Raw genomic sequence first — 27,650 nt, forward strand, 5'->3', positions numbered from 1 at the left:
ACTAGCAGTAACTCCTATCACAAAATGTCACATGGCTCAGACAAAAAAGCCATCAGGAGGTTTATTAGGAACACCAAATAGTATCAAGACACCTAAGACAAAAGATGGTCTTAGGGCAGGGAATTAATCTATCTATGTGATATTGCTTGATGCTATTAGTTCTTAACAGCTTGACTCTAGAGGGACTGTTGTTCTTTGGTCACCTAGTTTTAAAAGAATAGATGGCTCCTGTCTATTACAGTTTTTGATGAATTATTTGTGCGCTGATGCCGTAAATGTGCCTGGCATAGCAATTGGCCTTGGTATATTCAGTGACTGAAAGCAACAGTTGTTGCTCTAAGAAATGCAATGCTAAGCTAGGTCTGCCTGTAGCTGACAGCCATCAGCTTGCTCCTCAGGCAGGTTCTGTCTGGATGGAATGAAGGGCATGAAATACTGATGTGCTCATCAAACGCTGCTTGTTAGCTTAGAGACAAGGTGTTAAATAGGTTTGTTCATGTATTGCAAACACGTTACTTAGCTGCCTTCATTTTAGCTTCAGAAGAACACGTGCAGAATACAGAATTGATTAAAAGAAATAAGAACTGTCTGCATAGAACTTAGTCTTTCCTTACACAGGAGAATCAAGCACACGTTTGTATGTTAGTACTTCCAGAGGTGATACTTGATCACTCAAATGTAATGAGCAGAGACATTACAATCAGTTCTAACTGTATCTTAATGCTGTGCTGAATAAGCCTGAGTCAGGATGTAAACCACTTTCTCTTTTTTTCTTCAGATGAAGCCATTAATTTTGTCAACAAGCCCAAAACGACTCCAGAAATATCAGTCAGTCCTTCTGAAGACCTGGAGCTGGTGTGTGAGGTGTCAGCTGCAAGCGGAGCTGTCGTATGGAAGAAAGATCAAACAGAGGTGAAGCAGGACCAGAGGACAACCATCATCTCCCAGGGGACGCACCGCAAGCTCATGGTCAAAAATGTGACCCTGAAAGACCAAGGGAGCTACAGCTGTGAAACAAAAGATGACAAAGCAACATTCCAAGTGAAAGTCAGAGGTGAGAAAATGCTTGGAATCCCAGAGATAAAGGAACGCTTCATTTTGTGTGTCTTGCATTGGGAGGATCAACTGACAGCCTCTCTGGTGCAAAACATTTTGGCTATAGGACTTTCTTTGTCATCTAGTGTCATAGCAACACTTTTCTACATGTGCTTTTCCATCCAGGAATGAATTACTGCAACAAACAATAGGCAAGGAGTAACTTGTCCAGCTCTTGTAGTCAGCTGGTGTCTGCAGGGTTACAGTGCAAGAGCACACCAGGCATGCAAGGAGTGAGAAAAAAGGAGGTGTTTGAAGGGAACTGGTTACAAAATTTGAATGACACAATTAGGTGAAAAATGCCACTAATCAGACTCATAAATGGCCTGGGTTGCAAAGGCCCACAGTGCTCATCCAGTTCCAACCCCCTTCTTCCTATGTGCAGGGTTGCCAACCAGCAGCCCAGGCTGCCCAGAACCACATCCAGCCTGGCCTTGAATGCCTGCAGGGATGGGGCATCCACAGTCTCCTTGGGCAACCTGTTCTAGAGGGCCATTCCCTTCTGATTTACTGGAAATGTAGAGAGACATCAGAAGAAAAAAAGATAAGGGAGGAGGTTCAGTTGTGCATGCAGGTGTTCTAAATCTCATGTCCAAATCTGCTATCAGACTGCAAAATGTTTAGCTTTGTGATATGATATGAAATGAAATGAAATGAAATGATATGATATGATATGATATGAACTGATATGCCTATAATTTCCCACGGTAAAATAGAGGGGAAAGTATTTTCCTGTCTTAATGAGGCATCACGATGCTCAATGTGAAGGGCAAGTATAGTGAAAATGGGGAACTGGAGTAAGCTCTGCAGCAGACTACAGCAAAACGGTGTGACTGTTGTGATGTCCCTGCAGAGAAAGAAGACCTGCTTACAAACAAGGACAAGGTACAAAAGGAGGTGAAGGCTGTACTGACTCAAAATGCCACGCTGAGCTGCGAGGTGGCCCAGGAGAAGACGGAGGTGAAGTGGTACAAGGAGGGGAAACTGATCACCTCGAGCAAGAAGTTCAAGGTGGAGTCAGAGGGCAAACAGCGTCGGCTGGTGGTGAGCCAGGTGGAGAAGAAAGATGCAGGGGAGTACAGCTGCGAGGCTGCTGGCCAGAAACTCACCTTCAAGATTCATGTCACAGGTGAGACAGGTGTTGTCTGAAATACAGCAGAGAACAGTAAAGTAAAATCTAGTTTCTGTTATGCAGTGCAGTAGTCTGTGCTGAGGTTTTTTCCCTAGGCTTGATTGCCTGGGTTTGTAGAAAGTATTTGGTTTCAGTATGACACAAAGACCTGTTTCAGTCTGTCTGTAGAACAATAATTAGTAATATATGTACAGTGGAAGCAATATTCAAGATATTATTCAAATCTCTCCTGTGCCTGAGATCCCAAACTGTAATTCTTGTTCACCGAAACATTTGACTAAGAGAAGTATGTGCAGTGAGGCTGGAGTGCATGTTGTACGTGCAGCCTTTCATGGCAGGAGAAGCAGGAACTTCTCCTAGTAGTACACTGCCTTTTTACTATGCCTTTATGTTGGAGGCTGCATCTGGATAGGTGAGTCTGCTACTCACAGTAAGAGACCTGGTAGAGCTGACTATTGCCAGAGCTCAAAGTAAGATAGATATCTGCAAATCACACACAAAGAACAAAGGACTGCGTTGGTGAGCATATTTCCTTTGTGCCTTTGACAGTCACAGTTGTGGCAATGGTAGAGGCCATGAGGAGTCTGTTCAGGAAGCCAGGAGTACTGTTCTGGGTCATGAAAAGGCAGCCAGTGGTTTGACTATCACATGTTTATGTGTTTTGATGTTTCACAGTGGGTCTTAAGCAAAAGGAACTCAGGTTTTGGTTGCCTGCAGGACAGATTGGGTTCAATATGTTTGCATAGTGACTTGCAACCATGGGACTGGTGTTCAAGGACCCTCTTGGTTCCTTCAGTTCCTAGCTTCTTTCTTGCCTAGATTTGACACTTTGTTTCAACAGAAGAGCTGATATTCTCTATGAAGGCTATTAGTTTGGGCACAAGTGGTAACCTAAACCTGTTCCAACCTGTACATACAAACCTGCAAGATGGTCTCATTTCAGTCCCTCAGTCAATACTTTTTCTTTTCTTCCCTCAGAGCCAAAACCTGTGTTTATAAACCAGGAGAAGGTGCAGAAAGAGGTGAGTGCTGCCCTGGCAGCAAGTGCCTCCCTCAGCTGTGAAGTAGCACAGGATACAACCGAAGCAAAATGGTACAAGGATGGAAAACTGCTTGCCTCCTCCAGAAGGTTCAGAATGGAATCTGTGGGCAAAACACGGCGTCTGGTTGTGGAGCAGCTGGAGAAGAAAGATGCTGGAGAATACATCTGCGAGGCTGCTGGCCAGAAGATGACCTTCGAGCTGGAAACAACTGGTGAGCATTCGCTTTGGGAGCACTAAGCAGCTGTTTATGTGGCTTAGAGGAAGACTGGCTGTCTTCTACCCTGTGGGCATGGAACAGCCACAATTCCCCCTGAGGGAATATTTGAATATATTAATTCCTTTGGCTATGTTAGAGCTCATCATGAGGTCAGCTGATGTTCTTTAAATGCTCGGAGTCTAGCAATGTGGGGAAGTGGACTGCTATTTGCTGTTGAGCTTTAGGCTAAGAAGCCTGATTTTAGAGGACCTGACTTCCCCTTTCCCTTTCCCTCTCCTCCCCTTCTCCCTGGATCTATCCCGCATGGTTTGAGAATGATTTCAGAGCAAGGTAAATGAGGAATAGCCATGTGAAAACCTGTTGTTTACTGCACTATAAGAGACACTTAGTCAAAAGACAAGTGTGTGTTCCAAGCTTGAGATTGCAGGAGATCCTAGAAACAACTCAGCTGCTCAAACCTGTAGTCTGGCTGAATATTTTATTGTCAGTTATGGTCAGGAGGAGATGCTTGAGTAAGACAAATAAAAGGTCATAGGTAAGTTGGTCCTTCTTGTGATATACTTCTAGGCTTTCATCAGGGAAAAGCTTAATTAGTCCAAATAATCATAGCAGAAAGCACACCAAGAGCATGAGAGTGAAATTTATACTTTCTTGACGTGAAGGAAAATTTTACCTGGTTCTGCCATTCCCCAAATGTTTGTTTCCTTATGACAAGAAGAACTTTGCAAAAGTAATTTTTTTTTTTTCAGTCTTGCGTGCAATACAAAAAGGGGTAGAATCTAGGAGGCCACCTGAAATGTTTTTTCCATCTGGAAGGATCCATTTAAGAGCACCCATGGACCTGGTTATGAACAAAACTAAGTTGTCAACTAAATCCACATCCTTCTTTTTCCTTCTCAGGATTGCCTGTGAAAATCAGCAAACCATTTGCAGACATTAGCGTCACTCAGAAGGACAAGGTCACATTTGAGTGTGAGCTGTCCAGGCCCAAGGTGGACGTCAAGTGATTCAAGGTATGGCATGTAATGGTATTTTCCTTTCTGACTTCTCTGGAAATGAATGAGAGCCTTTAATTTCACTTCCAAGGGATGCGAGTCTGAGCTTTTTCTTGATAGCTTTTTCACTGCTCTCTTTTCTTTACGCTCTTTTATTTGCCCAGATCAGCACTCTTTGTTTTTATGTCCTGAGTTCATTTATCAAGTTGAAATTGAAGTTTGTTTTGGTTTTATTGTGAACTTTTTAGGTCATGCTGCACAAAATATTGTTGGTTGAACTACAGTACAGTCTTGAGCTTCAAGTCTAACACAGAAATTCTCAGCCAGGATTTTGTAGCCTTGTTGTCAACTGGGTTTTTGGGGTGAAATCTGAGTTTTCTTTGCACCTGACAGTGTGAGATTTTGCTCTGGAACTTTGTGTACCTCCCCGGTGCTCAGCTGTTCCTTCCCTTACTTGGGGATAACATCATTTATTCACGGTGATGTCCAAACAGGCTTGTTAACAGTCCTCTGCAGTGCTTTAAGCTGTCATAGGTCAGCCAGAATTTATGCATGTTCTATAGCCATTCCTACATGTTGAAAACACTGCACTGTGCTTAAGATTCAGCATATGTTCCAGTAAGCACAGTTCCATTAATTCTAGGGGAGTGGGTGAATTAAGCATAGATCTGAAGGCTGCCTTTGCCCAGTGCAGAGATGGAAGGACTCATGGAGATCTGACTTGATATTTTCCTTTCTAGGATGGGAAGGAGCTCCGTCAAAGTAAAAGAAGTGGGCATTATTTCCCAAGGAAATAAGAGAAGTCTTATTGTTCACTAGTGAGAATATGAAAATCAGGGAACATGCACATGCCAAGCAGCTGAAGACAAGACATCAGCTACCCTGAAGAAATGCTTCATGGGCAGTTTGGGCACTTCTTGGTTAGTCATTTTGGATACCTTTCTCTTTCTTCTTTATGCTCAAGACATATTTTCCCTCCATGTGTTGCATTGGTTAAACCCCAGTTTGTAGCTCATCACCAGGCTCTGAAGCATCAGACTGGTTACTGAACACACAGGTCTGCTGTGCACTGGTAGATTCCACCTTCCTAAGGGACGTCTGAAAGGATGCTTTTTTTCTGATTTCCTACTAGATGCTGTCCTCATGTGGCCACTTGGGTTCATTGTTAGCATGAACATGAACATCTGTCCTGTCCCATGACTTTGGTGAACTCTCATTTTCTCTCTCAGTATGCAACCAGGTTGGATTGCTGTTTCAGTACAGGCTGTTTTATGCAGGAACTCTGCTCCTGAGGTTAATCCAAGTTGTATCCAGGCCCTTCAGAAGGAAAGGGAAATAGCAGCACAAAAATATGGTCTGATTCTGACATAAATAAGTGCAGACCTGGAGAGTTAAAAGGGACTGTGTGATGTTCAACGGACTTTGAAGCAAAGATGTCCCCTAGGTAAGATTTGTGGCTGACATTCCCCATACACTGTGGGCACACAGGCTAAGGAGAGACTAGGGATGAGCATGCAGAGAAGCCAATGGTTCAGACAGGTTTGTAGTGACACGACATTGTAGAGTTCTGTCTAGTTCTCCTTGGCATAGTTTGGAAAATGAAGATGAGGAGATTGGTGGTAACCAACATGGCTTCCTCAAATTCAAGCCATGCCTGACAAAATTGGTGGCCTTTCATGATGGAGTAACAGCATCAGTGGATAATGGGAGAGCAACTGACATCATCTACTTGGACTTGTGCAGAGCATTTGATCCCATCCTGCATGACATCCTGGTCACCAAACTGGAGAAAAATGGTTTTGATGGATGGACCAGTTGCAGGATAGGGAACTGTCTGGATGGTCACACTCAGAGAGCTGCAGTCAATAGCTCAGTGTCCAGGTGGAGGGTGGTGTTGGGACCAGTGTTATTTAACATTTTTGTAGGCAACATGGACAGTGGAATCAAATGCAGCCTCAGCAAGTTTGCAGATGACACCAAGCTGAGCGGTGCTGTTGATGTGCTAGAGGGAAGGGATGCTACCCAGAGGGACCTGGACAGGCTGGAGAGGTGGGCCGTTGGCAGCCTCATGAACTTGAGTGTGGCCAAGTACAAGGCCCTGCACCTGGGTCAGGGCAATTCCAAGCACAGGCACAGGCTTAGAGGAGAATGATTTGGGAGAAGCCTTGACCCTGAGGAGAAGAGTTGTTCTGGAGGGAGGTGTCCCTGCCTATAGCAGGGGGACTGGAACAAAATGACCTTAAAGATTCAGTCAGTTCTATTGTTTTTCTACCCTTAATTTTGCTTGAAAGGTTTTAGAATAAATGAGGTTCTGGTTTCCATGAAAACTGTTTGCAGGGAGCTCCATTGTAGCTAGTAAGTCTATCTTTAAGTTCAAGGGCAATAATGCATTGGCTGTGTTGAAAAGAGAAATGACTCAGGAATGGATGATGGTTTAGAATAAAACATAATCCTACTTATTTTCCAAGCAAATATGTGTAAGGAAAAGATGCTGCACTCAGTTCTGGAAATACCCTGACAAATATATCTCTACTGTTTCACAGCTGGAGATATCAAGATTGTTAAACCACTGGAAGATGTGGAAGTGAATGAATGTGGGAGTGTATCTTTTGTCTGTGAGATTTCACACGATGAGGTTCAGACCCAGTGGTACAAAGATGACAACAAGCTGAAGGCTGATGACAACATCAGAATGCGGCAAGATGGTAGGGTGTAAGAGGGGGATCTTTCTCCTGAGTGGGGGGTGGGTTGGAGATCAAGCATATAAGACATCTGAAATGAAGTGAAGAGGGTTCAGAAGGGAGTTCCCCCTTTGTTTTGGGACTGAGGTTAGGGTGGAACAAGTGACATGGTGGGATGCTTAGTGTGGGAAGTGTGATGCTATCCCACCATCCCACACTGCCGGGAGCAGGTAGGAAATGAGTGCAGTTCTTTCCAAAGTGGGGGTGAACAGGGCAGTCAGTTCACCTCTCCAAAGAGGTTTTGTCTGACAGTGAGTGTGATCCTTCTGTATCAGGTACTTTGAAGGTGACGACGGCCACATTTGGTCAGTCCTTGTAGAAGCCATGTTTAGATTACACTTTGGTGAGGATGTGGACGTGGGGGAATGGGTGGTTTCATTGACATGAGAGAACAGGCAGTGATGCTGTGAAACCAGATGGATGATGCTCAGCCTGGCCATGTGCCTCAGAGCTCTTTGCTCAAGGAAGCCAAGTGTAGTTGTGGGTTTGCTCTCAAGAGCACAGTTTGGTAGGGATGAGCTGGCGGTTGGACTAGACGACCTTAGTGGTCTTTTCCAGCCTTAGTGACTCTGTGGTTCTCTGCTTCAGGAAAGAGCTACTCGCTGACTTACACACGTGTCCAAGTCATGGATGCAGCAGAAATAAAATCGGTAGCAGAAAAGGCAGAATCTCGTGAATCGTGTGCCCATCTTACAGTTAAAGGTAATTATGCTTCTGATGACGATTTTGATTAAATTATCTTATGTTATAAACCAGCTAACATCCTTTGCTTTAATGTCAAGGAAGTTAAACACCACCAGGACCTTTCACAGAAATAAAAACTCCTACCTACCTACCTTTCTGCCCACAAAATATCCAGCTTCTCTTTTGGAATTTACTTTTGCTAAGTAAAACAGATTATTTTCTTAGGAGGTTGATTTTCTATGTTTAGACTTCAGATTTGTGTTTGAACGTTGAGGGATAAAAAACATAGCTTGACTTTTTCTTCATTTTCTCTTGCTGTTTGAAAAGAACACAGGGTTTTGGTTTTTTTTTTAATATATACAATGTTAGGGTATATATATGATGTTAAGTGTGATAAAGAAAAGGGAGACATTTGAGTTAGCACACTACTCAAGAGTTCAGTCCCCAGCTTTGCCACTGTTACCATTATAAGGGCAAGAACTTCCTGGAAAATGAATTTCTCCTAAGTAGAGTCATTACATTTGAGCTACAGAGACCTTTACTAGGTGAAAACTTGTTGTTCAGAGCTAAGTTGCTGTATTTAACCAAAGTAATTATCAATGTCCGTGTTTCATTGAACCTCTTTTCCATTTCGTAATGCGAGGAGTTTGATATTGGGATGGGAAGGTCATGGTTTGATTTAGATGTTGGACTGGGAATCAGAAGATCTGGGCTCTTTTCAGATTGTCAATCTTATTGTCTGACTTCTTAACAACATTCTTTTCTTTCTATTATTTTTTAATGATGTTTCAAGGCATTCTGAGCTGATAGGTGTAGTGTTCATGTGCAGTAATGCTGACGTGAGTAAGTGGGGTGATAATGTAAGGGTTTTTTACATTCCTTCTAAATCTCTGCTTTCTCTTGTTCCATCCTTCTTAAAGAGCAATCCATTAATCTAGTAAAGGAGCTGTGTGATGACTATGTGACTGAGCCTGAAGAAGCCAAATTTGAATGCGAGATATCCATTCCTTCTGTGAAACCTCCCAAGTGGTATTCCTACGTGGGGAAGTCTTACAGGCTGGCAGAAACTTGATTATGCAGCAAGAAGGCACCATCCACCAGCTGACCATACCGAAAACCACCACTGATATGACAAGCACCATTCAGTTCTCAATTGGCAAATCAAAATCCATAGCCAATCTGCTTGTCAGAGGTAACATATCCTGGCTTGGTTTACATCATGAAGATGAAGAATTAATTAACGTACAGCCTTCCTTCACTGGGGTCTTTGAAATATTGTGTGTGTGTCTGGAGGGTCTGCTCCATTTCCAGTTCAAAGTCATTGGACACTAAATGAGACAGCTGCATCTCAGTAAAAGATCTGTTTGAATAGCTGTGATGTGCTTACTATTCAGATCTACAGAGCTGAGGTTTTGTCCTTGGCTGTACCAAAGAAGTCAGATCAGGTGAAATTAATTGTATTTCTGAACTAGACAAGGTTAAGTTTGGTAGCACCTAAATTTGATGCAGTTTGTCATTGATTTCATCTGAAAGAAACTTGCAGGCTTTTTATCTGCTGTTGTCCCCAGCGTAAGAGTCTGCATTCACATCCTGAAGTATTTGTTATATTTTCAACTCACTCTTATTTGAATAAAAGCCTCAACAATTGGGAGCAATTTAATTAGCACAGAACAAGAGCTGGACCTTGCATTTGGTAGATAATATACAGTATTACTTTATAGAAATGTAGTCAATGGCATTCCCTATAGACAATCGTTTGTTTTATCTTTAGAGTGGTTCAAAAAACCATTGTGAACATGACATTAATTGGAATGGAATACATGCAAGAGACTTTCCTCTTCTTCCAATTGTCTTCATCCTTTCTTCTCTTCCACCCCTGCTTTGCAGATTACCATATAGAAATCACCAGGAAGTTGGAGGACAAGACAGCTTTGGAACGTCATTCTGTCATCCTGTCCTGTGACTTCAGGCCTTCTCCAAATGTTGTGAAATGGTTCAAAGGCCACACACTCATCAAGCCCTCTGAGAAGTACAAGATCAAGAGGGATAAGCATTCAGCAGAGCTCAAGATTCTGAAGCTGAAGCCTGATGATGCTGGTGTGTACAAGTGCAAGGCAGGAATTGCAGAGACTGAGGCCACGCTGACAGCTGAAGGTATGAGCAGGGAGGGTGGCCTCTTCCATGTCCTATTTCACCTCAGATTTCTCTTCTTGGGGTTGATTTCTGCCGTTCTCTCCTGATAACTTTATAAATGTATAGTCTTCACTGAGAAGATTACACAAAGATCATCTAGTCCAACCATTCTAACACATCCCAGTATGATTTATAGTAACAGTGGTTCACATTTTTTCCCCACAGCCCGCAATGTAGAAGTAACGAAGCACCTGCAGGATGTGGAAATTGAAGAAGAGAGCTCTGCTGTCTTCTCCTGCGAGCTGTCCCATAATGACGAGGACATGGAATGGTTCCTGAATGGCAACCTCCTTTACACCAACAATTACAATGACATCAAGAACGTTGGCAATTGCTGCACATTGACAATGAAGCAGGTTAAGCCTGAGGATGCTGGCACAGTGACAGTGAATTCAGACAAGGTGTCAGAAAGCGCACCTGAAGGTGATAGGTGGGTCTGATCACACCCCTCCTGGATGTAAGAGATGCTAAGGAGCTCCAGTTCATTCTATTGTGCAGCAGTCCTGCTTCTCAAGCTCACCTCTCTGGGGTGACAAGTCATCAGAGGCTTTCTTCCAGTGGAAGGTTCCATTGCAGCAGAAACCAACGAAGGAGGATGGTTTTGGTGTCCTGCCAAAGCATTCCATTGCTTTTTATCATCATTTTATTTAGCACAAGGAGAGTTACAAGAACAATTTCTTTTACTGCTTCAGTAACATGCAGTGTCAGTGCTGTTGTCTCCAAGGATTTATGACTGCAGGGAGAGATCATTCAGTGTGTGTTTTGCCTCTGGGATTACTAATGACCAGGCTGTGAGCAACCTGATCTAGCTGTGAATGTCCCTTTTTATTGCAGGGGAGCTGGGCTAGATGGCCTTTAAGGGTCTCTTCCAATTCTAAGGGTACTGTGATTCTAATCTGCTCTCCCCAGCAATTAAGCTCTTTTACTCTATGCGCTCAGAGTTTGAAGGATTTCCTCTTTCTCCTTTCTTTTGCATTTGGTGGAAGTTTTTTCCCCAGTATAAACATCTGATGTGTGAAGTAGAAGATAGATAAAAGGAGTCAATAAAACAGGAAAATCAAAAGTGTTCAGCAGCTTATCCTCTTAATCCTGTGGCCTGCTGTATGAGCTCTGCTCCATGTGAGGGCTATTCCAGCTCTCCAGCTTCAGAAGAGCTGCATCCCAATTACTTCATATGATATCAGTCCCACCCACCGGCAATGCAGGCTGTCCCTCCTGTTCCCTGTATTCTCCTACTGATTAGTTCAGAATTCCATAAAGTGCATTCAGTCAACACACATGAAACCGCTTTAGGTTCTATATTGGTGTCGTCAGTGCTGGTAAAGATTTATTTATCCCTCTTTAAAAATCTGAAAGCAACTGGAAATGTCTCAACTTCTGTATCACATTGTTCTGTTTTGCCCTTTTAATTGCAGAGAAGCCTGCTGTCTTCATGAAGTCCTTGGATGATGTTTTTGGTGAGGAGCGGGGTGTGATTAAATTGGAATGCAAAGTCTCTATAAAGAGAAGGTCAAACCAGTGTGGAAGAAGGACGGTGTTGTGCTCCCTTCTGGCAACAAGTATGAGCTGGTACAGTCTGGGAAGACCCTATGTCCCCTTATCCATGACTTCGAGAAGTCAGATGCAGGTTTCTATACCTGTGATATTGGCACTGATGTTGCCAAATCAAAGGTCAGCATTCAGGGTAAGTACTGTGGAAAGTAAAGGAGTGCTGAAAGCACATTCAGTGTGGTCACTATGTCTTACACCTATTCCCCCACGAGCCTTAATAGTTTCTACAATAGAAGTGTATTACTGCAATTTAACACAGTGATGTCTGGAAAATTCCCATTGCTTTTGATGTAAATGTATCTCATTTTGCCATGAAAATCACCAAACACATCAAGAATGTCCTGGAAATATTTCCTTTCTAAACATCCGTAAAATGGAGAAATGGTTTGAACACCAATAGGGGTAGGATGGTAACAAATTAGCTAATAGAAACATTTAATGTCTTGTCATAGGCAAAACCCTTTTTCTCACGCAGCATCCTAGAGTTGTCCTCTCTGTTAGGTTTTTCCCTCTGTAGCTCATTGAATCTTCATTCTGCTCCATGGACTGAGCTACTCTAATTGTAGTTCTTCAAGAGCAAAGCCAAGAGATTCACGTCTCTTTTTTTTTATAGCTTTCTGGTAATTCTGAGTGGAGAATGTCTTAGAGAATACATCAGTAAGGAATGCAGCCATGTTCTGCAAATCCTGAGTTAAAACACCAGTACTGCTACTCATGTCAGTCACAAATGCCTTTTCTCCATATAAACCTCATACTAACCTATCTCTTACCTTCCAGAGCTGAATAGTGGCATTACCAAACGGCTGAAAAACACTGAAATCCAGGAGGGAGAAGATTGTAATTTTGAATGCATTCCGTCCCATGAAAGCATTAATGAGTTCAACTGGACACTGACTGGAAGCAGAGTGGAAAATGGTGGGCGATTTAAAGCTTCTAACGTGAGTCGGAAATATACTCTCATTATCAAAAGTGTGACTCCTACTGGCGCTGGGGAAGTCGTTTTTTACTGCCCGTGGTCTAACCTCCAAAGCCTCTCTGTCTGTGAAAGGTAATGAGATGGGAGAGATTCTGGGGCCTGATTCCTTCAACTGTCTTCTGATAAGATTGTCGTGAGAGCTAACTCATAATATGGTTAAAGTGAATAGCAACCTTCTACTTGAACCTCGAAGCACTGAGAATTTCTCTTAAAAATAAGTAAAAGGAGGAAACATTTTACACAAATGTGAGAACTACCCAAAGCACTGGGGTAGTGTTGGAAATGGGCATCTCACTACAGCTTGTTCCATTAACAGTAAATCAGGAATGCTCTGTTGAGGGAACTGTGGGAGCAAATATCCTCTAATTATAAGCTGAAGGGATGGCCTTCACACCATCTAGCTGTACAACAAATTCCTATCTAGAGCATGTGCATCTGAGAGCATCATCCGAGGCTCCCAGTGTGATGAGTGGAGAGAAGAAAGAGGCAGTTTTCAGACATGGTTCATCATCCTCAATGGGGTAGATTTAAGAGAGAATAAATGCTGCCTGGAATTCTATTGTCTGTACTTTGCAGATTACTGCTGGCTGTAGGATGGCGTCTGTTGCAAGTGCCTCTCTAACTTATCTCCAGCATGTAGATGCATGTATTTTGAGAGAGGCATCCTACCCTAAGTGTATGTTACTCAAAAAGCAATGTTTTCTTCCAGGAAAACCTACTGAGGTTTCAAAACAGCTGGAGGATAAGACAGCAGCAGCAGGGCAGGACATCAGCATGAGCTGTGAGCTGTCAAAACCGGATTTGAACATCAGGTGGTACAAGGATGGCAAAGCAATCAGAAAAAGCCAGAAGTACGACTTGCAGCAGGAGGGAAGTGGGGCCATTCTGGTCATCCATGACTCTACTGCCAAGGACAGTGGGGAATACCCCTGTGAGACAGAGGACTCCATAACAAAAGCCAGGGTCACTGTGCAAGGTGAGTTGAAAAGCACACTGGGGATGGCATGTAGAGAAGTCGAGGTAAATATCTGCAGCCTGTGGGTGATGTTTTTCTCTTCTGTTTCCTTGAGCAGGATCAATTCTTAGTTTTCAGAAAATATGATGGATTAAAATCTTTTCCTTAAAATAATCTGGAAACTGAATGATTCTCCAGTGTTATGTGGATCTGGGCAGCCTGGTCTGGTGGTTGGTGACCCCTTGGAGGGGGTTTGAAACTAGATGATCTTTGAGGTCCTTTTCTACTCAGGCCACTCTATGATTCTGTGATCATTCTATGATTCTATGATCTTGGGTGTTAGTGAGCCACGAAAAGATGGCAATCTGAATTAGTCTATATTGAATATGTGTAATCAAAACTATATGCAGTTTATCAGATGAGATCCTACCAGCGCATGTATAATGGTATTGAACTTTGCAGATATCTACTGGAATTATCAAACCTATGTAAATGGGTGGACTCTGTGGTCTTCTTAGACTCTTTGCATCTCTATGTGATATTCTGAAATGAGGGCAAAGGAGATTCAGGACACCTCTGTATGCTTGGGACTTGTTGGGGTAACAAATCCCTTTGTCCTACACCCTCATCCTTTTTTTTTTCCTTCCAGAAAAACCTAATTACTTTATCAAGGAACTTTCAGATGTGAAAATTGAAGAAAGTGGAAGTGCACTTTTTACATGTCAGAGCGAGAAAGCCGCATCCTTCGTCATATGGAGGAAAGGCATTGCTGAGCTCAGGCCTGGCAGGAAATACAAGAGGGCACAGAAAGGACGAGACCTGCAGCTGAGCATAAAAAATCTGGAGAAAAGTGACAGTGACGTGTACACCTGTGACATTGGTGATGCCCAGTCCAGAGCCAAGCTGGTTGTACAAGGTATGTGTGAGAGCCATATGACTGCGCATCCTGTTTCTCCACTACCAAGACATTATCCTGGTAGAATTTGTACATTTATGGCAGGTCTTTGGGGCTGCAGCTGTCTGGCCTGAATAGCGGTTCACAAGCCATGCACAGAGCAAGCTGCACGGAAAGGGAAAGAGCTACCGACTAGAGCAGTGCCATTGAGAACTTTATGTATCATTTAAAAACCAAAAATGCTGATGTACGGTGAGGCTGGTGACCCAGAAATCAGTGTGAACTTTCTATCTCTGACCTTTCTGAGTTACAAATAGTCCTCCAGAGTTCTAGGCAAAAATTCCCTTATGCTGCATTCTGGGTAGTTGTCACGGTTTAAACAAAAATCTACCTGTGTCCGTGACAGGGGGGCCACAGGGAGAACCTCTGTCCCAACTACTTCAGAAGCAGCCCAAACCCCCTTGTACATGGCTAAGATCTCCTTCTCAGTTGGAGTGTAGCACTCCTCAGACCCTTTATATGCTCGACTCCAAAGTCCCGGGGGTTGGCCTTGGGTTTCTCCTAAAGCTCTTTGCCACAAACTCCAAGTGGGACCTTTCTCTCCAGCAGCAGTGTAGAGGATGTTCTTTACATCCTGTCCTGTCCGTACTGGCCCCAAGGCCACGGCATGGGCTATCTCTTGTTTTCTCTGCTCAAAAGCCTGCTGCTGCTCAGGACACCATGAGAAATTAAAAGAATTAGGATTATCTGTTTTCTTTTCTTGAAAATCTCTGCTGCTGTATGGCCCCACAAGACAATATCATCAATATACTGCAAGTGTTTGGGAGCAGTAAAATTATTCATGCTTTATATGATGTTATGATGTGGAATACCGATAGCAAAATTACAAAATTATTAAACCATGACACCCTGGTATTTTTCTTTTTTTTTTCTTAAATATTTTCCTTTTTTTTTTTCTTAAATATTTTCCTTTTTTTTTTATTAAATATTTTCCTTTTTACTATTTAAATGTTATGGGCACATCTTATAGAAACACAAGGCTGTTTACAAAGAAGTGCATGCTGTGTTGCTGTATGATGAGCAAGATACATCTATTCTTCATCTAGCAGGAATAGTTGCTGAGCCTTAAGAACAGTTTCAGAAAGCTTTGGGAATTTGGGCGTTTTCCTTGTTTCTGCAACACAAAATGAAAATTTACGCTGTATACAAAGAAAAGGGGAGTCCGAACTTGTACGTTAAATTTGAAGGAGATCAATCTGGGGTAATATTTAAAAAAAAAAAAAAAAAAAAAAAGGGAGTGTGGTCATCAAATACTATAAAATATATTAGCTGTTACTAGAATGCCACTTATCTTCCCCCCATACGAATCACTGTCGTGTTGTATGTGAATTTGTGAGGTGGGTTTTGAAGCTGAAATTAAAAACTTCTTGTATGGCTGTCTTCATAGTGGCTATCCAGACTATCTGTAGAAATAACAGCTATTATGTAGTCAGCTATTCACCAGTTTTAACTGATTATAAATTACGTTTCAGGGTGGAGAACATAGCATAGTGCCTGACACCTGTGTTGATCCTGAGGGCATTCTTGATTCTGTGCATTATGATGTCATGGATATTAAAGAGCAAGCTGAGGCAGCACATAGTTCCATTGTATCCCTGGGGGACCCGAAGGAAGATACTGGCTGGTTTGAAAAGCAGCTGGAGAAAACTAACTTTGAACTGATGGAGACCAAAGAAGAGCTAACAGAGAAAAACACCAAACTACTTAAAACTGAAGAAGAGCTGATGCAGAAGAACAAAGGTGAGTTATGCGATGTGAAAGGTAGAAGACAGAAATAGTTCATTAATCTAAAAGAGAAATAACCAGTCTGAGTAGGAATTAGAGGAGATGTTCTACCTTTGGAACCATAGCCTGTAGATAAGTGATAGTTTGTTCCTTGTGTATATTCAGGTTCAGCAATTCCACGGGTTTGGGTTATTTCTTTTCTTTTCCCCCCCCTCTCCTTTAAACTGCAACTAGCAGCTTTACACTTTCGTAAGTATGGGGTTAAATGTCTATATCTTGATTTTTACTTTTATATTGTAATCTCTACTCTTCTTTATGTCTTGTTGATGCAATGTTTTTGTTCCAAGAAATTTAGAAAACTTTTGAATCACTCCCAATAAGTGAAGACCACATGCAAATTAATTAATCTGTTCAAAAGCTACCTAAACATTAGAATATCTGGAAAAATTGATTACTTAATAAACTATCTATTGGCTACTTATGTAATACAACCTTTTCTGTGTGTTACAGACTTTGAAATGCAGGTGATTAAATTGGATGAGTCTGTTGAGCAACTTAAAGAAGCAACTGAGGTAACTTTATCAAGAAGATGTTGTGTAAAATTGTTTTAATACCAACTTGTGGTAGCTTAAAATGCTATGAATGCTCAGGATATCTCCACGTTCTATGCAGTCCATAAAACTTTATCCTGACTAATGTACTGCGAGCTACTGAATATGTGAAGACTAGCTTTATTAAGTATGTGTGCATACCACTTCTGGTGGTTTTTGTTCATTTTTTGATGTTTGGTAGCCTGAAGTAGCTCTGAAAACATTTATAGTTAATTCTGTCACTCAGATCTCTAACCTTGTAAGCTTAGCAACTTGACCCTTCTTAGTCTTTGACTGTCTGCATCACTGCAACTTAGTATTTCCATGGTATTAAAGCTGACTGTGATGAGTAGTCATGTCCTCACCTATTACTTCTTCCAAGAACAAGGCTCCAACTCTATCTGTGAGATTGTGTGGCCTGAACACTTCTGAAGCTTTTCTTTTCATAAGTTACTAAAGATGAATAATCAGTCCTTGGCAGTGCCAGCATGGCTTAACAATCGTCATCTTGTAAGTAAGGAAGCTTCACTTGTGGTCAAGGACACAATCTAAAATATGCGTGACAGAGCTGACTAAGCTTTAAGGTTGGATTATATCTGTCACGCTGAAAGTGATTTTAGCAGCTTAGCAGAAGTGTGATGTGATGAACTTGTATGAGAGCTGACCATTTGCTCTTTGACCATGTTTGTAATTTTGTTGACTTCTTGGAAACAGGAAATTCTTTGATAAACTGCTAAACTCTTGATTGTGTGCAAGTCTTTTACTTTGTAACCTGCTAGGCTCTTGCTTTCCCTTGTATACTCTACCGAGTATTGCACTTGTCATTATCTGAAGGTGTACTTGTTCTGTCTTCTATTGAGATTTGTAACTGATGTCTATAGAGTCACCGGGTAAATATTTTAGCTGTATGGTTTTGTGTAAATATTTGCCTACAGAAGATTACTGAGACTTAAGTGCTCCTTTTGTTAAGCTTCAATGTAACTGATCTTATATCAATACAGGAAAAGACTACCTACCATTTAACTACCATTAAAGCAGAACCGGCAGAAGAGAACACTAATAAAGGAACTGAAAGCAGCCAATTTTCAGTGCTTTCAGTTAAAGCACTGAAACAAGAGAAAACTGAGTTGGAAGTGGGAAGAAAGCGCAGTACTGACGAGGATAAGCCTACTGTGGAAGAGCCACCTCCAAAGAAAGGTACAGTTTCTTCCATCGTTGAACAGGGTGTCTTCCAAAACAATAAATTGCTTCCTATTCCGAATCGGAAGCAAAAGGCTGTGAAGCGCGTACCTTATGGTATAAGGAGAAAAGCCACTGTGTTAAACTGTAAATAGAAGTAACTGTTATGTAAATATCCCTTTTTCAGAAGGTCCTATGCTGTTCATTTTTGAATGCTTAAGAATAAAAGTTTTTTGCACTATTTTTTTCCTTTTTGCTGCTTTTTCCTCATCTGTTGATGCACTTGCAGATTTGGTAATAGTTTTAAAGCAGTTTCTTTAGGATTGTTTCAACTGCTGTTGCTGATCTTCTGAGTAGCATCAGCTGTTCAAGTGGTTTTTTTTGTTTGTTTTGTTTTTCCTGAAGCAACTATCAAAATTGTTGACGACCTGCTAATTGCTCGCTCATGGGCAATATTTGAGCAAAATGGTTTGGATAAGCTCTGATGCATTTAACTTCACTTCTGGGCACAGCTGAGCATCAGTGTTCCTAGAATTACGGAAGGCATATACAATGTAGAAGGGAAAATCTAAAACTTAGCTGTAGTCCCTTCCTTTCTTGTATTCCTCTTGCAAAATATGTGCAAGGGAGAAAGTCAAGGCCTTCTTTGGATGAGATACTGTTCTTGGATGATTTGTCCCTGCTGCCTTTATTTGGCATAAATATTGAATCCTAATGTGACCACTGAATGGCATCACATATAAGCATCTTACCAGAGACTGAGGGAGGGATGTGGACTCCTCCATACTCCAAATAGTAGTGGGTTTGTTATAATCATATGACCAAAGCTCTCATTTAAAAATTAATGACAGCAATGCTCCACATAGGAATTAAAATGGGTAGCTGATAGTCACAATGTCATCATGAAGTTTTCTGTTAAGAAGTACTGAGTATTCAATCATGTTAAAATTTTATTTCTATTTGTGAGTATTAATAGCATCCAATTTCAAAAACTGCTTAATATATATTCTTTAGCTATGTTAAATATACACAGTAGAACAATGAGCACAGGTATGTTGTGCTGGTTCTTTTGTAGAATTAGTTATATAAGTAGCACGAGCAAAAGTGTTTTAGGAGATGCTAGGTTATCTCAGCTTCAAGTTCAGGGTATTTACACCATTCTCTGAGCTTTTAGGTCTTGTTTCCTATGCTCTGTAATAATGCTTTTTCCCTACTTCCTCTGTAAGGAGCTTCTAGACTGAACATTACACATCTTCTCCCTAGTCTTATTTATCTTGCTTTAGTGCTTGCTTGTTGTTTTCAGCATAAAGTGTTTAGATTACTTATAAATCATATTCCCCTCACTAGTGATGCTGGGAGCAGCAATCAAAACCCAAACCTGGTTTAGGGTTGAATATGCCACTGCTGTTTCTTCAGTATGACTTTTAAATCAGTTGAGGGCTGTATATAAAACTCCTTAGATGAGTTAAGAGGCTGTTTCCATGCAGTACATGTGAATCTGTATGTAATGCAGGCTGCACGTGGGCGCTACAGCAGAAGTCGCTTTTGATAGAAAGAAAATGCATGTGATTTTAGCTAATTGCTCACCAGTTAAAGAAAAAAACAGCCCCAAGCTAATGGAATATTTATGGAAACTTGAATCTGCAAATTTGTACAACTTTATGAATGAACTTTATATGCAAAAGAGTAAGTGTGGACAGAAGTAGGAATCCTCATATTTTGTTTAGAGATCAACTGAATAAGAGAGACAGATATCAACACTTAAGTGATCAACTTGTCCAGGGTTTTATCTTTCTTTTGAAAGTAAGAGGACTGTGAGTTGGAATGAAATTTCTTAGAGAACTGTTTATCTACCATTTAGATGTAGATGGAGTGATTCCTGGCTGCCTTATAGGGATTGCTGAAGCACGGAAGATAGAAAGAATATAGCTGTGAATTATCTATCTCGTTCCCATGTTTCTTAAATCTAATTAGATTTTCTACTGGTGTGGAGTGGAAGGTTTGAGTAGTGCCATGGTAAAAGTGTTCTTCCAGACTGAAAACCTTTTGCTGTTAATTCTGTATAGAAATCTGAGGCACCTGATTACGTGTTCAGAGAACTTTAATTCCTTCACTAGTATCAAATACTATGTGATGTGAGGGCATGGCTTGCATATTACGACAGTTTTTCACTTAGAAGTTGCTACTTGGTGTTGTGAACTGCTATGTAATAATGATTTTAATCAATCTGAGCTACATTCCTTTTCCCTTTTTTTTGTTTGTTTGTTTGTTTGTTTTACAGTAGTTGTAAATGAGAGAAAGAAAAAGAACACTGTAGAGCAAAAGAAAATTGAACACATGAAGCAAAAGTGCTCCACGTACCGAAAGGAAGTACTAGCACTGAGGGAAAGAACTGAAATCTTGGAACATCATTTAGCTGTGCTTGAAGAACAATGCAGAAGAGAAAAAAATAAAAAAGAAGATTTCAGTAAGCAGGTAACAAGCCTGCGTATTGAGCTTTCTTTTTCTGAAGAAACAGCTGATGCCCTCCGTGAACAAATTCTGCAGGGTAAAGCTGACTATCGGGAAATTGCTTCTGAACTGGATGAACAGAAATCTATAAATATGACACTTGAAAACAAAAATGCCCAACTAACTAACAACATAGAAGTTGCCAAAGAATGTATAATTGATAAAGTGTCACAAGTAAAAGAAATGCGGACCAAATTAGATGAATTATACAAATGTCACTTAGAGTTTCACACCATCGGTACTGACTTTGTCAGTGTAAAGGATTCCTCAGACTGTGAAAAAGATGAGCCAGGGACATCTCAAATTAGTTCTGCATGCATTCAGTCACAGACTTCTTCCATCTCAGATCTTGTGCAGGACCTCTCCTTTAACTATAGTCTTGAAAGGATTTGGGAAGTATGCAGAAGTATTGTTGATGTTTCCTCACAAAAAAGTCAGCACATCAAAGCACTGCTTCAAGACAATGAAAACCTAAAGGCGGGACTGAATAATGCTGAAAATCATAATCGTCATTCAGAGAGTTAGGACGCTCCTTCCTGCTAAACAGAGAAACAGAGAGAGAGGGAAAGCCAATCTGTTAGCTGTTTACGAGCTTCATACACAAAAGAAACAGCACACTAGCTCATGCAAAATGTTAGTCATTAGAAACTGAACAGCACTCCTTGCCCCAGCTTAGCAGTTGTGTGGATTCCCAAACCCACAGCTCCATGGTGCTGTTTGTTCAGACCCAGAGTGTCTACAGGTAGAGCCAACCATCTGCCTAGAAAGTCAAAGGGGGTCAAGTTACCAGGACAGGCACAACTGACATCAGCACCCCCATGCAGTGTTTGAAGGAAAAGCAAAAGTGCAAAGAAACCGAGCAAATTCAAACCAATGTGTCCTTTGAGAAATGGGTGCACCGTGGGAAAACGCCACAGCAGACAATCCCACAACAAAATGGGCATCATTGAACGAAGAAAGAGGCTGAAGTGAGTCACCTACACGCCACTTCTGCTCATTCCACCCCAAACCTGGTTTGCACCAACAGCAGAAATCAGTGGGTTTTGGATCACTTCTAATACTAAGCAAGAGAAGTAATACTTGCATTCTGTGATTCCTCCTCCATATCCAACTACAGTCTTCTCAAAATTCAGAATTTATACAAACTTATAAATAAATGCATCACTCATAAAGCCAGATGTCTGTATTACTTTTTCTTTATCACTCTCCTTTCTGGCAAGTGCAGGTGACTAGCAAGCTGTGGATTTGATTCTCAGTATGGAAGCTGGCACAGATTTGGGGACCAAGTTCCAGTGGGAGAAAATGTAGAGCAAGCAGTGGAGGTGGAAACTCAAAAAAGAAAGTAGCTTGTCAGCATGAACACTCCAGAAACAGGGCAGCAGTCAACACCTCCTTGCAAGATACCGATCTGCTTCCCTGCTCCATCAGGCTCCATGCCAGCCCAGTACAGCACTGCTCCTGGACACAGCAATCATTTCACCAAGACTCAGCTCAGCTACCACCATCACACAGTGGGACCGGCAGCCTCCAGCAGTCCCTTCAACCCAACCTGTTCTGTGATCCTGTGATCTGTGACCACGGGTGAAAAACAACTGCAGCTGCATCTGAGGCTGCCCCAGGACTGACTCAAACACACTGACATGGCAGGGGCAGAAAAGAGTTCATTTACAAAGTGAAAGCAAAATGTCTAACGGAAGAGACCAATGCTCAGCCTTTCCATTCTGAGCACTGTCCAGCTGACACGGCGCACTGCACCGCTGTGCCAGCATGGCTCCTGCTTGGAATGGCTGCTTTCTGTGCCCCATCAAGGAAAAACTGCAGGAAAGATAACTTCAGTTTCACAGTCCTGACGTTGGTGTTACCAGTCCCCAGAGTAGTTCAGAATATCCTCAGGGTTGCTATAAATTTTCAGTGCTGACTACAGCCCTTTGGAGTGACTTTCATACACCCATGTCCTTCTGGTCCAGGGGGACTCTGAGCACTTGGTTAGTTCCACCTCATGTTGTGAGGAAAACAGCAAAAGCCTCTATAAGGGCTTGCAGTAGCCAAAACCTGGATCAGAATGCTCCTCCTGTAAGACCTTAAAGCTTAGAAAATGTAACAGAACTACTAGGTTTGCCATCATTGCAAGGTGGCAACAGCCCTCTTTGTAGGCTGAGGGTGCGGAACTCACTGCCTCAGCCAAAGTCAGATGTGCATTCTGACAGTTACTGGTGACACGCATTTCCTGCCCTGCTTAGAAAAGAGGTGTATTTTGTGCTCATATAGGAAGTGCTCAAGAAACGTGTAGATGCGGTAGGCAGGGCATGGTTTAGAAGGGAAATATTGGTGGTAGGTGGACACTTGGATCATTGGGGATCTTTTCCAACCTTGGTGATTTGATGATTCTAATTTAAAGGAGAAAAGACAACTTTTTAAAGTAATCTGGAAGGTGAAGTGCAAATGTCCAATCACACAGGGATGATCCCAGTTTGGAATCCAGCCTCTGCCCCTTCTGCTTTGGGTGCATGAGCTCCTTCCTGATGTAGCAGCTTGCTGGCTCCCTCTGCACCAGCCAAGGGAAGTGTGCCATGTGAGTGAATCTAATGCAGATGTCAGTACACAAAGAGGGCAAATAGGCCAGCACAGAACCTTTCAGCATCACACCACGACCACCCAACAGCAACCTCCAGAACTATGATTAACAAATAGCAGTAGGATTTACCTTTTCCTCCATGACTGGCGATGACTGCAGCGACAAACGTAACAGCCAAAACAGAGCAGCAATTAGCAATTGCACAAAAAGCAAGACAAAAAAAAAAACAACAAAAAAACACAACAACAACTATTAGAGAATGAAGGTCATGCAAACATGCAGCCCTATCAGAGACAGCGAATGCATGCACTTTTATTCATACTACTTGGAGGTGTGCACTGTACCCATTCCCCTCCTCAGATGGCAGCAGACACACACACCCCTCAGCAGTTCTTGCACCATCTTCTCTCAAGTGACAAGGAAGCACCCTTGGTGCATTTACAGCCTTATGCAAATATGTATTTACACAGTCTACCATATAAAACACACCCAAGCACATCCACAGGTGAAGGTAACCAAATGCACTCACAAACATGTAGGAAGACATTGAGAGATTACACCCATATCCCCCCCAAAACACATCAGTGTACCAACTCACAAGTGCTGGTGTTCACCCACACGCAGCTGTGCAGACACAGGACCACACAACCCTCAAAGGCACAAACATACACAAATACAGCACACATGAACAGCCCAAAGCTTGAAATGAAGGAAAACGACCCACTTCCCAGCTGCTGTTCCTACAGATTCAGATGGAGGCCTGGCAAGGGCTGTGACAGACACAGCGAGCTGCTCTTTCTTCCCATTCTTCCAGGAACTAGCAACACGTTACATGGAATAGCATCCCTCCAACATAGAGACAATCCTCAGTGCAAGGTTTGTCCTTCATACCAGAGAACGGGGTGTGGGGGGGCAACCAGCCTAACACACTCCAACCATTACAGCTGTGATCAGGATTGGTTTGGGGCAGAGGAAAACAGAAACAACCTATTGAGGGAGCTGTCAGGAACACACACTCTCACAATCCTAACAACCTACTGGTTCTTTTCACCCCATATCTTCTCTTTCCATACCCATCATGCCTGCCTCCATTCACCTACAGAGGCCACCATCCAGCTTCTGCTCTTCTTTCCTTGTATAGATTTCTGTATTTTTCCACTGGTCTGCTAGAAAAGCATTACCTTCAGATGGGAAAGGGTTACACTGTATTCTGTAATCAGTTTTATTTTTCTAAGCCACTCTCTGACATGACACCAATTTACTGCTCTGCAGAAAACACAGCACTGAGAACTTACTATATGGAAAGAACTCAGCCAGATCAGAATGTTCCTATTCCAGTTCCTTTTAGATCCGCTACAGATTTGTGCTGTCCTTCAGAGTTTGTGCAGGAGAAAGCCTAGATAAGTCTCTCTGCCTCTGGAGTTTAGGGTATAACTGCTTCAAACTGCTATATTGCTGCCCCTGAAACACTGCTGGATATTCTCCATGGCAGGAGAGCTGAGCTGCTCTCTGCAGAACAAAAGAAACAGGACCACACACTGACACTTGGCTTCCTGCAATGCTGCACCCTGCCAGCTCAGCAATTCCCAGCTCCCCCTGTTCCCAGCTGAGACATGGAGATGGCAACAAGACAGAAACGCACACATCAGCACAGCTGTTCTTCCTACAAACATTCATACCTTTCAGGTAGGTGGGAGAGGTGAGTTGGACTGAACAAAGACCTAATCCACCCTGTTTCTCCTTCACCATGGGTGTGCCTAAGAGCTTGTACAGAGACATCTGACAGCAGAGGCACACAACCCAGCAGAAGTCTCAAACATGGATGTTCTGCAGTTACAGAGCCCATTTTCCTTCAGCATCCTCCCTTCCTTCTAACACAATGTTACGTTACCAACAGCTGTGAACAAAACTCCCGTTCCCCCCAGCAGCCCTGTGTTCACACCAGTAAGGCACCAGCACAGAACCAGAGGCTGACCCCCAAACCTTCCCCTCACAGCACGATGCTCGGGCAGGAGGCCAAGCACTGGCTGGGGAAGGAACATCACGTCTGCAAGGAATCGGGGAGCAGTTTGTGTCTCTCTTGCTCTCTCCTCTGCTGTTTTACAATACACAACCAAAACCTTGATGATCTGAATTCCTTCCCAGGCACTCCAACCCAGCAAAAGGAAGCCACAGCTTCCAGAGAGCTTATATTGTTTATTTCAAGACCTGACACTTCCTTCCACTTTCTTTATCCCAAACCCAATGGACACACTAGTATTTAAATGTTACGGATCTAAACAGAAGGTACTAAAATAACCTTATTTTTATAAAATAGGAAGAATATTTCTTCTTTTCTTCATTTGAAATTATCTTTTTATATGTGGTTTTAATAGAGTGGTTTTATATACTGCACTTCATTTCCTGCTACTGCCATTCCTTTAAACAGAGGCTGGCTCTGATCACTTTGGTGCTATGAAAACAGAGGGGAAAAAAACAAAGCACTTTCATGGGCATAAGTAGATCTATTGAGTGACTGACTCAGATAAATCTTCCCTTAAGAAACTGGGGAAGAAGTTACATAAAGGCTAATGCATTTAACTACTCCAGTTTCGCTGGCTATCACACATGCACACAGACACACACAAATGAACACTCTCTTCCATCCCCATCCATTTTATGGATCAGTCTTATACATGATACCTGAGAACACAAACGTTGCTTTCCAGAAGACGTCCATCTGCAGCAGCACAATGAAGTCTAAGCTTTGTAACAGAACACAAAAAACTCCTCTCTGTCAAACCTTAGAGAACTTATCCACAACTCACCCTCAACCCATTACAAAAAGCTTCAGGTACAATCCATGCCCACAGGGAAAGATCCTTTGGTTTCTTTCTCTTGCAAATATGCACTCATTTGATAAGTTCCTGGATGGCAAACATTATATGGAGAGGTTATGGCCCTACCTTCTCCCAGGTACACTGCCCTCAGTTTGATTATTTCCCACAACCTGCTGCATCTTGGATCGTTCGATGTGTTCCACATAGGTCTGGATCATCTGAGAAGAGGAAAAAATACGTGAGGCAAACAGAATAAAACAAAAGACTCCATTGGACTCCATGATCATTATGGGTCCCTTCCAACTTGGGATATTCTGTGATTTCTGTTTTTTGAATATTGTTTTCCAGCATTTACTTCCAATTCCTTAAAATTTCTTTTAAAAAGTGCTATCTGATGTTCAGACAGAACCTCCCGTGTTCCGGTTTGCACCCTCTGATTCTTGTTCTGGCACTGGGCACCACTGAAAAGAGCATGGCTTCATCCTCCTTGCACCCTCCCTTCAGATAATGTTGATGCTCTCAAGTTTCTGAAGCTCTAGTCACTGTCAGGATGAAAAACCCAATTCTCTGATGTGGTTTTATGGGTAAGCTAAGAGTTTGTTTATTTGGAAGGAATCAGGCAACAGCTTACCTCTGTGTGACGCTGATGTAAAGCATTATACTTATTCTTCATTTCTGATTCACGCTCCTCCAGCCGTGAAACTGCCTAGAAAAGATTCCACCCATCAGCTAACATACAGATCTAGACATGCTCCATGCAAGAGAAGCAATGAAACCTGCACTACACTAGTGTGGATATGTCGCACCCTGTAGATTGCTCTGATTTTTATACCAAAGAAAGGGACAGCCACAGATTTCAGGCTTTCCACAAACTACATTAAAACAAACAAGAAAAAACAGCACATGAAGAATATCTGCAAGTATATGCTCATGGAAAGCAAACTACATAATCGTATCTGGTGCACAACTTTGCTTACTCTGATCTGCATAGTTTTTGGTCTTCAGCTCCAACTGTCGAGTCTGAAATTCAAGGTGTTCCACTTGGATTTGTAGCTCTTTCTTCTGCTGTTCCAGTGCATCTTCAAACTCTATGAACTTCTGTACAGGGAAAAACCAGAGAAGGAAGCAAGGATGAGGAACAGACCTAAACGTATTTGACTTTTCCTCTTCTCTCCTCCTATACTATGTGTGCGTATATATACATATATATATGTACACACACAAAAAAAGCAAGAGATAAGAATTTCTATGTGCTTTAAGTTAAAACAGCATTTACTCAAGCTAGAAATACTTATCTTCTAAAATAAAGTAAAAGATGTACTTTGTGTATCATTAAGATATAATCTGCTGGCCAATGCAAGTTATGTAAACCAACACGGTTCCATCATCTTCAACAACACCTTTATCATGCTAGGCTGAATTTGGATTCCTGTTAGTTTTATGTCAGAAAAGCCAAATTCTGTGTCTACGGTCACGCATTTAGAAGTGCCTACGTCAGAAATCTCCTTCAGACATCAGAAAGTTCCCACTATTAATGATGTTGCATCTAAATTTTGCAGGAAACATACAAGCCTTGTGGAAAACCAACCCACAACCGTCACACCTCACAGTCTCCTTTGCAATCCACTTCCCAGATCTCAGACCAGAGGTTTTTTCAGGCACACATCAGAGAAGGGGTAGAGAGTTACATGGTAAAAACCAGAGCAACTTTGAC

The 27,650-nt window shown here is 42.1% G+C and overlaps 2 protein-coding genes across 2 annotated transcripts; both read left to right on the top strand.

Annotated features, from left to right (window-relative positions):
• The first annotated feature begins 11,440 nt into the window (after window positions 1-11,440).
• Window positions 11,441-12,804, top strand: LOC146759428 (obscurin-like protein 1). Its single transcript, XM_085510297.1, has 2 exons — window positions 11,441-11,784; window positions 12,429-12,804. Exons 1-2 carry the CDS (start codon window positions 11,586-11,588, stop codon window positions 12,701-12,703), a joined length of 474 nt encoding a protein of 157 aa, XP_085366423.1. The 5' UTR covers window positions 11,441-11,585; the 3' UTR covers window positions 12,704-12,804.
• A 5,055-nt stretch (window positions 12,805-17,859) lies between these two features.
• Window positions 17,860-22,110, top strand: LOC146759429 (kinesin-like protein KIF20B). Its single transcript, XM_085510388.1, has 3 exons — window positions 17,860-18,049; window positions 20,313-20,918; window positions 21,971-22,110. The coding sequence occupies exons 2-3, from the start codon at window positions 20,369-20,371 to the stop codon at window positions 22,108-22,110; spliced, it is 690 nt and encodes a 229-aa protein (XP_085366514.1). The 5' UTR covers window positions 17,860-18,049; window positions 20,313-20,368.
• The last annotated feature ends 5,540 nt before the right edge of the window (window positions 22,111-27,650 follow it).

The sequence above is a fragment of the Coturnix japonica genome, chromosome 10 (assembly GCF_054131305.1).
Source record: "Coturnix japonica strain WE chromosome 10, WE-NBRP24, whole genome shotgun sequence".
Lineage (NCBI taxonomy): Eukaryota > Metazoa > Chordata > Aves > Galliformes > Phasianidae > Coturnix > Coturnix japonica.

Excerpts from the sequence above, each read along its gene's own strand:
- LOC146759429 (XM_085510388.1), top strand. The coding sequence starts at position 20,369 with ATGAAGCAAAAGTGCTCCACGTACCGAAAGGAAGTACTAGCACTGAGG. Across the intron at positions 20,919-21,970 it reads GGACCTCTCCTTTAACTATA|GCTCCATGCCAGCCCAGTAC; the intron begins GTCTTGAAAGGA and ends CTGCTCCATCAG.
- LOC146759428 (XM_085510297.1), top strand. The coding sequence starts at position 11,586 with ATGCAAAGTCTCTATAAAGAGAAGGTCAAACCAGTGTGGAAGAAGGAC. Across the intron at positions 11,785-12,428 it reads ATCAAAGGTCAGCATTCAGG|AGCTGAATAGTGGCATTACC; the intron begins GTAAGTACTGTG and ends CTTACCTTCCAG.